The sequence below is a fragment of the Astatotilapia calliptera genome, chromosome 18, assembly GCF_964374335.1.
Source record: "Astatotilapia calliptera chromosome 18, fAstCal68.1, whole genome shotgun sequence".
Taxonomy (NCBI): Eukaryota; Metazoa; Chordata; class Actinopteri; order Cichliformes; family Cichlidae; genus Astatotilapia; species Astatotilapia calliptera.
Window position 1 is genome coordinate 21199865 of NC_137439.1, and position 12892 is coordinate 21212756.

At 36.5% G+C, this 12892-nt stretch overlaps 1 protein-coding gene across 2 annotated transcripts; it reads left to right on the top strand.

The window, feature by feature from the left end:
* The first annotated feature begins 5383 nt into the window (after nucleotides 1-5383).
* LOC113011426 (uncharacterized) lies at nucleotides 5384-12892 on the top strand. 2 transcript variants are annotated; one of them, XM_026151002.2, is made up of 6 exons: nucleotides 5384-5508; nucleotides 9711-9899; nucleotides 11532-11669; nucleotides 11820-11915; nucleotides 12084-12160; nucleotides 12267-12892. In XM_026151002.2, the coding sequence occupies exons 1-6, from the start codon at nucleotides 5451-5453 to the stop codon at nucleotides 12324-12326; spliced, it is 618 nt and encodes a 205-aa protein (XP_026006787.2). In that variant the 5' UTR covers nucleotides 5384-5450; the 3' UTR covers nucleotides 12327-12892. The 2 variants fall into 2 exon arrangements, with proteins under 2 accessions (XP_026006787.2, XP_026006786.2); XM_026151001.2 differs by lacking the exon at nucleotides 5384-5508 and adding an exon at nucleotides 7851-7944.

Genomic DNA, 12892 nt, shown 5'->3' on the forward strand with positions numbered 1-12892 from the left:
AAAGAACTATTCGATTCTATCAGTAGGAAATGTTGTAAAACATGAAAATACAGGTAAAAGTCCACAATTTAAGTCCTCCCTCACATTTTCCAAGGGCATCCAGTGGGTTGGATTGGAATCCTTGCCAGGCCAATTCTGGCAGGTTTGACACACCTGCTTTAAATCATTAGATAGAGTCTTTTAAGAATACAGACTGTTAGACAGCTGTGCAAATCTGGATAACAGGGGTGTTGTATCTTTCCCAGGAAGTGGAAACACTGCTGGCATTTCCAACAAAAACACGGATTCCACAACTGACACAAGCTCAGACAAAGGTACAGTCAATGAAATGTCCATATATCTATTTTAACATTTATATACATCAAATATCTGCAGTACTTAAATAAGTGTATTTTTATTTGTATCTTGCTTTAAGATTTCCAAACAGTGACTTTTCATCTAAAAGCTTCACTTTCCTCCTCTGATCGGGATAACAAAGATGTGATCTTAGAGGCTTTATCCAGTGTAAGGAAAAACAATTTCTGAATACAAATCATACAGCCTCAGATGCGGCGTGCCTTTATAATCACTGATAATCTCCTCTCTCACAGTTCCTGTCCAACATCCTTCTCCAGTTGAACTGTGAGCGCTGTGTCCTCAAGGTTCAACACGTCAAACCCACCTGAGAAATGGGATTTGCAGCAGTCACTGCAGGCAGGATACAGCACCAGCTATACTCTGACAATAAACTGCAAAATTCTCAACAACAAATTAATTTTTTGAAATTACATAAGATTCAAGATATCAGAGGCTTGAAAGTCGATGCTTCAAGGTTAATAGCATGGGCTTTTCAGTTTTATAATACTAACAGTCACATTTAACACCAGGTAGTTGAAACGTGTGAGATAGTGCATATCTCACTGCACATGCCATAACTTACAAATACAGTACCATACTATTAAATGTGAATCCCATTAGCTTGTGTGTTGTGTTTGAGATAATAAAAAGCCCCGATCCTGGCAACAGTAAAGATACTGTTTTTGTTACAGGAGGATGCCAAAGATAAACGTTAGCTGCTGTTTAAAAAAAAGATCCAAAGAGCTGGACAGCCTGACTGTATGCTAAAATTAATAGTTATCTAATAAATTAATCATGATCGTCAGAGAGGATTTGAATTACTATTTTTATTTTAATTCTTATCAATTTTGAAATGACTTTGTGGATATGGGATATGCCAAAAAAACCAAAAACAAACGTCTACTCAGAAAACAACCTGGCTGTGCTACAGACAGTCTTTCTGCTAAATGATTAAATCTGTGTCACCGTGTTGTCATTCATTTGTAGCTGTAATAGCATTCCCTACATGTGTACAGTCTGCAATCAGTCATGTATCTGTGCAATGTCCTCAGGTTTACAGCATGTCAAGGTAACTATACTTTGGCATTGCGCCAGAGTCTGTGTGTGTTAACCAGACTTATCAGTCAGGAATTGGTTTGCATCTGATCCTGATCCTTTGCAGACTCTCTTGGCAAGTAAAATATCTTTGAATTTAATATTTAAAAGCAGCATGACTCAGTACTGGTACTGCCAAGTTTTGGTATTTTTCATAAATCTAAATGGCAAAGGAGCGCCATTAACCTGAAGACGTGGATAATGTGTATAGACTACAAGAAGTCAAATTAATAAATTATTTACTCACAGATGCCAACAGGCTCAATAAATTGATCCTCAAGGCACATTATGGGGAGCTGGACTCTCTTAAAGTGGTGTTGGAGAGGCAGGTTGGACAGTACAATGCTGGATATCTCCATGATGAGCTAAACAGTCACAGGAGCAATACTGAACTGCACAGGAAATCCTTTCTCCCTCGCCTACAATTCCTCCATCTAAAGCACAAGTACACAGTGCAATAGTAGCTCACCCTCTACAGAGAAAATAGCAAGTGAAATTTGGTGAGAGGGGCACCTTGTTGTGGAAAAAGGATTTTTTGAGATTTAGAGATAGAAAGTTAAAACCTGTGCAAAGTGGTCAATTACCATCAGACGAAATAATAACAGCTCCTTTAAAACCATCCTGTGGATACAATCTTTATGTGTTCAGTGGTAGGAAGCTCATTCCCCACAGTCATGTAGGCACCGGCCTGATAATGAAGACACATAGAGTAGGCCATGACCTTGAACACAGTTTATAACTAGTTTGTTTCTAAATCTTCACACTCTTGCTTGGTTCAGGAAAGTTACAGCTAGATATCAGTACGGTTAAATAAGGTGAAACACAAATATTCATTCACACACCTCAATGTCAACCATATTTAATTTTTTGCAATATAGTGGGATAGTTATAATTAGAGCTATTTTTTTAACTCCATAATTTGTTGTATTACTTACTGTCTAGGAGCAACTGTGACAATTTGATTACTTCTGGGATTAATGAAGTGCTCGGATTCTGATAGGTTAATCTAGCATTACTTCACTTCATGTTTTGTATGTATTCCAATTGCTGTGCATTATTATCAATCTTCTGTTTGCCTAATAGACTTGATTTGTTATGCTTGTGTAGTTTTCAATTATTAGATCAGTCTAAATATGCAGAAGTACAAAACTGTTGATATGAAAGTTGATATAACAGGAAACTGAGCTGTGAGGCTGCACACAGTTGCACATAGTCAATGTGATGAAAACACATTTACTATTTTTAAATGCAAGTGATGAAAAGTTTAGAAGCCAATTCTGTATTGATATCCAAGTTGCAGAAACAATTTAACTTTAATAATATAATAAAGCATGACCTGATGTTAATCTGGTAAAATGACATAAAGTATTTCTAAATTTTTAGGGCGTTATTCTTTTGTTAGGTTTTTAACCTTTTTCTATTAAAAAAAAACTGAATATACTGTTTGAAAATAGTTACTTTTTTTGTTTGGTGTGCTATTATTTTTTTTATTACTTTCATTGAAAGTATACACAACACACTCCTTTAACAGAGAAATGACAGAAGGTGATGTGTATTATTTTACTGTTCTAGGAAGTCCACTATGGTAGCCATCAGATGCCACATACTCTTACCATAAGTAATGGTTTTGTTATGTTCCCATCTTCACCATTCTTTCCATCAGCAGCCATCAGCAACATTTCAGAATCCAGAGGTCCCCCTACTGATTGGCAACACAACCTCAGACTACCACTGTCCTATTCAATATCCATTGTGTATTTTGACATATATGATAAACAAATACAACCTTTCTAACCAAAAACAACCTTCCTAACTTCCATAGAAGTCAACACAAGAAGCAGTAATACTGAAACTACAACAACAAATGCCACAGCATCTTCAGCATATATTTACATATTAATGATCATGTCTGTCCTGTAACTTGATTCGTTATTAACTTACAAGATTTGTCTTTACTGTCACTGTTGCCAGTCTTGTGTCTGAGACTATAAACTGGCTGGTATCCTAGAGAAACATTGAGACAAGAAAGGCTTACAGAAGAGGAAGTGTGTGTGCTTTGGGGATATTCCATCCATGCCGGTTGAGTTGTCAAGAAAGATGGGTTTGAAGATAACACATCAGGGGACTCCTACCTCCTGATTGACCCTTTAAGTTTGACCTTACCACTTAGGGCTTCACAAAAGGCCCTCCAAACCTGGGAGATGAATTGTGGGCCTTTTGTTGGATGGAATGCTGTAGAGCCTGAACACATGATTAGCTGGGATCTTAGCAGTGTCAGAAGAAGTGGGGAGTTGAAGATAATCTGTTCGTTTTTAGTGGGAGACCTGCTACAAAATCCAATGCTTAACCTGAGTAATATGATTTGAAATTGATAATGTTTATAAATGTCCTGTAGGAAGCTTGGGGCCACTTCTTGCATAGATTGAGCATGCTGAAACATGTTCTTGTTTTGTGTTCTTATCCAGATGTGGGCACCAAAAAAACTCTTTAGTAGAAAAATTGTTTGATGTACCCCAGGTTGAGGCGGTTGCACTGGTGGCAGTGTGGACCAGTACCAGGATGCTCAGTTGTTGTTGTTTTGTTTTGTTTTTTTCATTTTTCGAGCTGGTGGTCAACTTCTCATGAGAATGACAGAGGTTGACGGGAGGAAGGCAGGATGGCTTCAGGTTCAACTGGGTAAGTATCTCTGAAAAACTGATAAGAGAAAGCACCAGGCTATGGTGAGATTAAAGTGACCAAAATTTAACTGCTAGAGTTAGACACTAAGCATTCAGCAGAAAGGACTTAGATTGCAAATCAAAACATTACATTTGGAGCTGATGAGTAGATTGTCGGAATATCATGTATATAAACTAAAGAAACCAACAAGGAAATCTCTACTGTAATGTCACAAAACTACAAAATTTCACAACTAAAAATCAAACATTAAATAACAAAAATGAAAGTTCAAAACACTGGTAAAAGTGTACAAAATGTATCATTTAGGGAACTGTCTTTCTTGTGGAATTCCAACACTACCTGTGACAACTAAACAATTTTCTAACCTGTCCTGTCTGGCAACTTTTGCAATCAGAATTATGATCTGAATGCAATTTTGTGCCAAACACATTTTGCCTTTCCAAGATCAGAACTCTAAGTTCTCTATAGTCTCCTTTTGTTCATTTGTTTGGTTTTTTGTTTATTTATTAATTTCTATTAGTGTTATTTCAGTTATTACAGTATATGTGTATTATCAAAATGTCTAAGCTGACAGACAGGGGAAAAAATGTATATGATGAGTATGACTGTGTGAAAACTAGAGTGTTATTTAAAAAGGGGTGGACAGATGTGACATAAGCACCCAACAGCTGGACAGCAGTACTGATTTTGTTTCTGAGGAAATTCATGAAGTGATTACTGGTTACGATTAAAGGAACACTTGGCAAACAGAGATCTGGCTGTTTGTCAGCCTGGTACAGGGCTGAAGAGAAACCTCGGGTTGTTCTTATTTTCTCCAATCAGTAATGAAGAGTTGGATGTTCTAAGAGAGCTTTTTTATGCAGCAAAAAACTATTTTATTCTTTTTTTCCAGGCTAAAGAAAGGCTAAATTAGTGAGGCCCCATTTCCTCTCCAGGTTATGGGTTACCTGTTATAGCATGTGCTTTTGAGAGTTATATCAGGGATTCAAGTACTTTTGATTTAAGGCTCTTTTTATCAGAGGAGCCACAGTATCCCGAGCCTTACCCAGTAAGGATGTACACTTAACAAGATAATTATCCTCTGTGGGAGTAGCATTTAGAATTTACCAAAAAACTGATTTATAATTTGTGTAAAATATAAATCCTAACTCTGATTTTACTTGGCCTTTAAAAACACAATTTGAAAACTGGTGAATAGTTTAAAGTCAACACTTTCCACCCGTGTCTGTCGTCTCTTGAGTCAACAAGGAAGTAAAAATGCCTCCTCTCTTGCGTAACGCAGTTTGCTCTAATTTGACACTGTGCCACTCTTGGCTACAGTCAACTCAACAGTCAGAGTCATGGACTGGTTTGCAATGTACTTCTCACTTCTGACAGCTTTGCTGCCTCTTCACAGCGGTGAGTAACATATTTAGTTTTTCATTTTAAATGAGCCATCATCCATGTTTTAATATCAACAAACCCAATACACATGGTGAATACAGGGAAAATCCACTTAATAATAATTAACTGAGGCACAAAACTGCATCACTTATTTACTTTTTTATTTACATAATGGGACAAAATTATACTTACAAAAAGCTATATAAATGCTTATGTTATATAAATGTATTATTGTATCTGTTATGCATTCAGTTTAATGTGTATCACTGAATGCTGAAACTTTACCCATCAGTCAGTTCCTGAAAGTCTTAAAATATATTGTTATTAAGATTACTGAGGTTTTTATTCAATTTAATCAAAATACAACAATAAATATCAGGTTGTGACTACTAATGATTAGCATACAAAACATTTTAACCACAGAAGCCTGCTGACTGTGGTAATGTAAGCTTAAAATGTGTCAAAAAGGCTTGTTAGGACTTGCTAGTCATGCTAATACTCAGTTTCGCTGTGTTAGGGAAGCTATTGTAGCTCGGTGCATTTATTGACTACTAATTATTGAAAAAATTGTTCTGCACATTAAAAATATACTCGAAGCACTTCTGAAAGCTATCCAAAGTTTATATGAACTATGTATTATGAACCCCAACTTAATGTTTAACATTTCTTGTTAAAAAAAAACAAAAAACCTTCTGGTAATAGATCAGAATGGAATGTATGGAAATCTGAAGACTTCTTAATCATACATCTGAAAGGCTTAAACTTAATTTATAATTGAGATTACTTAAAGTATTAGTTATCTTGGGATTACTGAAAATCCAATGAAAAAACTATTTACTTTGAAACATTTATTCTATTCATGAAAATATAACAGTAATAAAGAAGTTGTGACCCCAATCGGTAAGCTTAAAATGTTAAAGAAAAAGCTGTAGCATGCAAAAGGGAAGTTTTCCAAGAATACAGGTAAGGCTTGGTGTTTATACTAAACCATGAATATGTAACTTATGAACACAAATACAAAGATTTGACAGCATGCACTTAATTCTGGTTTTAAAACTATTTTCAGTTACTAATTACTGGAAAAAGAGTTCTGTCTCCCCACATTCACATGTTCGAACTAAGCACTTCCAGGAACTATCTGAAGTCTGCATGAACCATGTGATGATCACGCGTTCTGAACCCCTGCTGATGTGACTCTTACACCTCCAGGGCCCTGGGGGAACTCCTAAGAAGTTTCTCCAATGGGTTTAAATCTGTTTTAGCTTACTGACAGTGCTCACCACCTACAACAGTCATAGACAGTCTGCATAATATAAAGTGTTCTGGTTATATTGGCTATGATGATGACGAATTATTATGACAAAATAAATTGTGTGTTGAAAATATTAATTTCCCAGTTGGCCTCTGTAAACATACCACAGCAGACTCGTCCAGCACTTTTTATTACTACACACACGGCTGCAGCTGAACACTCCAACAACAACAATAACCCAGGACCCATTGCAGATTTTTAAGCCGGCGAGACGTGATCGTGGATGCCGCTCAGGTGAGTCCGACTTCCCTGCAGCAGCATCGAAGAGAGTGGTACTGCTGAGCATGAGCCAGAGGTTTGGTTTGTTTGGCTTGGCAGCAGGCGCTCGGACAACTTTATGCTTGCGAGTTTACCATTGTTACTTGTGTTGTTTCCTTTTTTTTTACTTGGTCAATCACCATTTCATGCTCTGAGAAATGAATTTGCTTTTAACAAAAGAGTTTACAATCTGTTTCTTGGTCAAAAAAGTTTATTCCAATTATTAAGTAATTGTTTTTATAGTGTGTCAGGGCAACAGAAAAAGCAGACAACCAATAATTTTCAAGAATGCCCCACATTACTGGCTGCTCCACATTTTGAAAATGCCTCCAGCTGCAGTAATAGTACACCTATGTCTACATTCCAGAACATCCACACAGTAAAGTACAGCCTCATCGTAGTACTTATGAAATTCTGGTTGATAAAACTGAAACCCTATAACCTCTAGCTTCAAATTTGATCGCTGAGGTCCAGTCAAGAAGTTGTTTTTGTTTTTCAGGATTAGGCTAGTGCGAGAAATAAGTTTGAATATTATTAGAAAATTATGGAATTACTGTTTGTGTTCATTATTTTAATCACTGGTAATTTTCCTTTGACGCTAGCAAAATCCTCTGTTAAAATATTTTCCTCTGCATGATAAATCACACCCAATTTACAAATAGGAGCAAGAAGAAGAAACAGTTTTCTAACATGCCTATAGTCTTAACTGTGTTACACAACAGGCAGTTAATCAACAAGGAAGTCAAATGTGTTATATAACTCAATGTGATTCACTTAGAAATGACATTACCCTCCAATTGACCAAACAGTAAGAGTCATGGATTGGTTTGCATTAGTTTGGTGTTTCACACTCCTGACAGGTTTTCTGCCTCCTTACAGGGGTGAGTAACATGTGATTGTTTTGTTTTTGTTTTGTTTTTGTTTTTCATTTTAAAAGCACTTTCTTTCTTTTTTATTGCGACAGCCCGGTTTCAAAAGCCAAAAAACATATACCCATAAATATAAATGCACATAAGTAGCTGAGTCACATCTTATTCTTTACAGAAAAGCATAAATCAGACTAAGTTATGTACCAAAAAAGTGAACACTGTTTATAAATGTATTATGTTTTTCTTATGTATTTAGTTCGATGTTTATCTGTATTTAAATGAAATCTATAAATTTATTGTAGACAAAGAAGAGGGTGCCGGTCGTTAAACAAGCAATCGGTCTTCCTGTTGTGAAGCTTCTGTCAGTCGAATGATTGACTTTGTCCCAGGATTTAAAGTCTTATTTATTTTTGCCTTCATTTTTACAGGTTGTATTTTTTAGCATTTATCTCTTTCTCGGGTGAATAAGCAGAGGCACAAGAGCTGAGATGACATATTACTTTCAAAGTGGTCTGTTAAGGAGCTTACATGAAACAACAAAGCAAATTTAGCAGGAAACTGAGCTGTGATTTTAAACATGGTTGCTCAGAAAGAATAAGTTGCCCTTATCTTAATTAAGTTTCACTTTTAATCATTTCTTTTTACATTCTGGGAACTAATTTGATATTACAGTGTACTTTATCTCTATCATAGTATTCACTTTTTTGAGTGAAAAAAAATGATTTTGTGTTTGTTTGTTTTGATTTGTCTTTTGCTTTGGTTTGTCTTGGATGGAAATGTTTGCAAACCGGATTTTGAAACAATGTTATAGCAAGCAAGTGTAACAGATGAAATATAACCTGACATTAATCTGGATTAATCTGGAGAATTTTTTTTATTATACTGTTTGAAATAGGAGTCTGCCACAGTGCAGCAACACGATTATTTGAGAGAGTAAAACACTTTCAAAGGTTGTGCTGAACAGTTCCTTCAGTAAATGGTATATTTCTTAGAATGAGAGGTAGAAGATCCACTGCCATTTTTTGATGACTGTAAAAGCATTGTATTGGGTCTTATCATTAACATACACTATCAAACCAGTCTGGCAGGTTCATATGCATATGAACACACCGATCACATGTATTGAAATCATTTACCTGTGATATCAACACAGTTATTGGAGTGTCCTACAGTGTTTTGTATGGTACTGGTAATGCTCATACTTGAATGCAGTGCCATGTATTAATGTGCCAGCTGAGACTGATTAAAGATCCTTTCTGCTGACCAGATCAATATCCAGAAGTTTAATTAACTTGATGCTACACTCAAATATATCATTTTTTGAGTTGTACATAACAATAAACATTAAGTTGTGACTGCAGCTGTAACTGGTATAATTTTAAAATGACACCATTACAGGGCTCTGGGGGGACTCCTTAGTATTTTCTCCAGTGTGTCATGTACGTTTTCTTGCAGGGGGAAGCCACTGCTATCACATATAGAGCTGGCAATAAGGGTTTTATGTGCTCTGCATTGGTGTTTGGGTGTGTGGTACATCAGGCCTGAATATAAATGCCAGAAATTATTCTTGTCACCTGTCAGTGGTTTTAATGTTGTGTCTTATTTGCATTATTACCACAGCAACATTTCCTAAATGAGCCATTTTTTCCACAACATGTATAATCACTTAAGAAAAAATGTGTATTTTCAGTGTTCTGTAAAGTATGCTGTTGTAGCCATGTCAAAAGACAGTTAATGTTTCATAATATTTTTGCTGTTTCCCTATCTTCACTTACCAGTCTTCACGAGAGCAGACAACAGCACAATTTTAGTCACTGCAGTCAACACAACGAGCGACAATACAACATCTAGCCCGCCGGACAGAAACTCTACTACTATAACTCCATTCACTTCAACTGCTTCCCTCACAATCACAAACGGCACTGCTGCAACTACATCAACAAGTCTAAACACTTCAGCACCTACAGGTACAGATTGTTTCTTGTTGTTGTGCCAAACCTTCTTCTTCATATACATTTGCTTTTTAAATTGTGTTCCTGTCACCCCCGTATTACTACATTTCCAGTCATAGTCCAAATATAAATCATTAAATTAATATTGTTGTAAATTGGACCCAGGGAGCAGAACGCACGGAGGCAGAGTTGCGGTGAAGACAGTTTATTTACAGTGATGGGGAGGTTTTACAAGGACAAAGTATGTATAATAGCGTATGAATGGGGACGCGGAGCCAGGACGTGCAGGTGACGGAAACACAACAGGTAGTGCACTCGATCTAAAAAAGGAGAGGGACGTGAGAATTAGGAGGGTCTTGCCTAATAACCGACAAAAGCTTAAAGTAGACTTTACAGAGAGTTGAAGAGCCTACTTGGTACTGTTTATTGCCAAAACCACCAGATGGAAACAAACCAGACGAGGGAAAACCCTGGGGAGGAAACAAAACTCCTTACAGTCACCAGAAATAATCCAACGGCTCCAGCAGGCAGGGGTAGAATTACAGACTCTCCCAAAACGTCAATACTCCGACACTAGTCTTCTGTCAGGTATACGTATATGTGTTTGTTACTTGTAGTTATTACTGCCTGTTACCTGTGGTAATGCAATTTATAATTTATATATTCTGTATTCAGTTATGAAGGCTCTAATTGTTGTTTGCGAGCTGCTGTTTAGATGCTTGTATGTGCCCGGGGCTGTTGATGGGTCTGTATGCAATGATGGGCGTAGCTGCGGGAAGTTTGGTTTTTTTTGTTGATGAGTGAGTATAGGGGTGGGATTTAATAAGTTTTCTTCGTCCCACTCCTTTTTCAGGCAATTTTTGTTTTTTGTTTTGTGCATTTTATGTTCAATATAGGTATTTGTTGTGCCTGAAAATGAACAAATAAATGAAATGAAATGAATGAATGAGGTAGCTCCTAAAGAACACTTCTGAAGAATGCAGCTGATGAGTAACAGGTGTGCCAGGTTCAGTGACTCACTGCCCCGCCTACCTATACAAAAAGGGAGGCACCAAAAACACATACAGACAAAAACACCACATAACCAGAACCCAACTCCTAACATCTTCTACTGTTTTCCTGAAAAAGTCATATTTATTCAAGTTAGCTGCCCCTCATATGTTTTCCCTGCTTGTCCACATGTCTCCTGTTCTGGCTCTTCTCTCCACCAATTTGGCCCTCCCCACTGGATTACTATCTTTGAAAATCTTTAAAAGCTTCACATTTTCTGTCATAATGAGCCAAAGCTTGTTTGTTGTCAGTTTTTAAAGTAATCTGGAGCAAAGGTTCCCAATCTTTAGAAATGTTTCATTAGACAGTGGCTTTCACTCATTTTCCTGAGGGATCCTTAAAGAAATTAAAAGAAAGCTTGCCTTCAACACTTCATGCTGTACCAAAGAATAAAGGTGAAAGAATGAATATTAACTTACAAAGCTCATACAAACTTCTTTTGCCTCATAGATCTGATTGTTAAAAATATGTTAACAGTAACATTTTCTAGCTAGTTAGAAATGCTTTCTAAATAATACCGTGCATGAGCTCACATGAGTCCACCTCGCGCATACTGCCAGACAGTGCATATTTTATATCGGTCTTTATGTGTTGCAGTTGCTACAGGTTGTTCGGGTCCACCAGCTCTATGTTGCCCAGGGCGCAACGACGCCTGCGGAAGAGGGTGTTACTGTGACGAGTACTGTGTGACAGCGGGTGACTGCTGTCCTGACTATAATCCAACCTGTAAACAATGTAAGTGAAGAAAAACACAGAGACTAGAAATATATACACAGTTTTAAACATTTACATTTTGATTGCAGATGTTTCCACTGCACTACCAAAAAGCTACAGCTTCAATAAATATCATAACAGCTTCTTTGTCTATGATTTCTTTCACAACAGCAAACAGTACAACACTTGCACCACTTAATGTGACCACAACCTCAGGATCCAGTCTTTCTTCAACATTTTCTCCCACCTCTAGTAATTCAGCTATAGGTTTGTCACCATTTGAGAGCTATATCAAAAATTCACATTTAGACAAAGATTCCTTCATTGTATGTGTCACTTCTGAAAAAAGTGGCAAAACACCAAATGTTTCAACTACTTTAGTTTGCAGGTTTAATTACATTCTAAATGTGTATTTCTTTCTTTCTGCCCAAATAGCGATTGCTCACCTAAAAGTGTCCTTACTATCTAATTTTGAAACCAAAGAACGAGCGATATCAGAAATTTCATCACTTGTAAGTACAAACATTCTTAAAATGTACACTAAATGTTACAGTGAAAAAAAAGCACAACATGCATTATTCATACTTTTGTCAGTAATCAGTGTCATCTCTCTCATAGCTTCAGAGACTCGTGCAGCAGAGATGTACTGGCTGTGCCGTGACGGTAAAGCCCGTGTGAGGCTTTGGACAATGAAAGCATGAATTAGAATGAAGCAACACGGTGATGACAGACTCCAACACTCACAATAAAATCTAATTAAACCAGTAAAGTTAACTGACTGTTTCAGAATGAATAAAGTGACAGACACTTTTTCTCAACTAGTAGTATATGCATGTTTCTAAGTTCTTATAATCTTAATTTAAGGATGTATTACACAGTTATGAATCTTTACCATATATAGAGATAAAAAGTTTTTTTAGGTGGAGGTACAAGATTTTTTTTTTAAATAAAGTTTAATAATGGAATAATTTTATTTTTTTTAAAAAGAAAAAAATTCTGACAATCATTTGACAGAAGAATAACTCACCATACAAATCCAGTCTGCTCTGGTCAAGGAAGGAGACACACTGCCAAACATGTTTGCATTAGCCTACTGTATTTTTTTCTGTGTTATATTAAGTTGTGGAAGTTGAGCGGCTGCAATAAAATTATAACGCATAATTTAAAATGTAATATTAGCAGTGCAGTTAGAATTTTCCAGATGATATGTGCTGTAATTACATTAAAGTAACTAACATGTTATA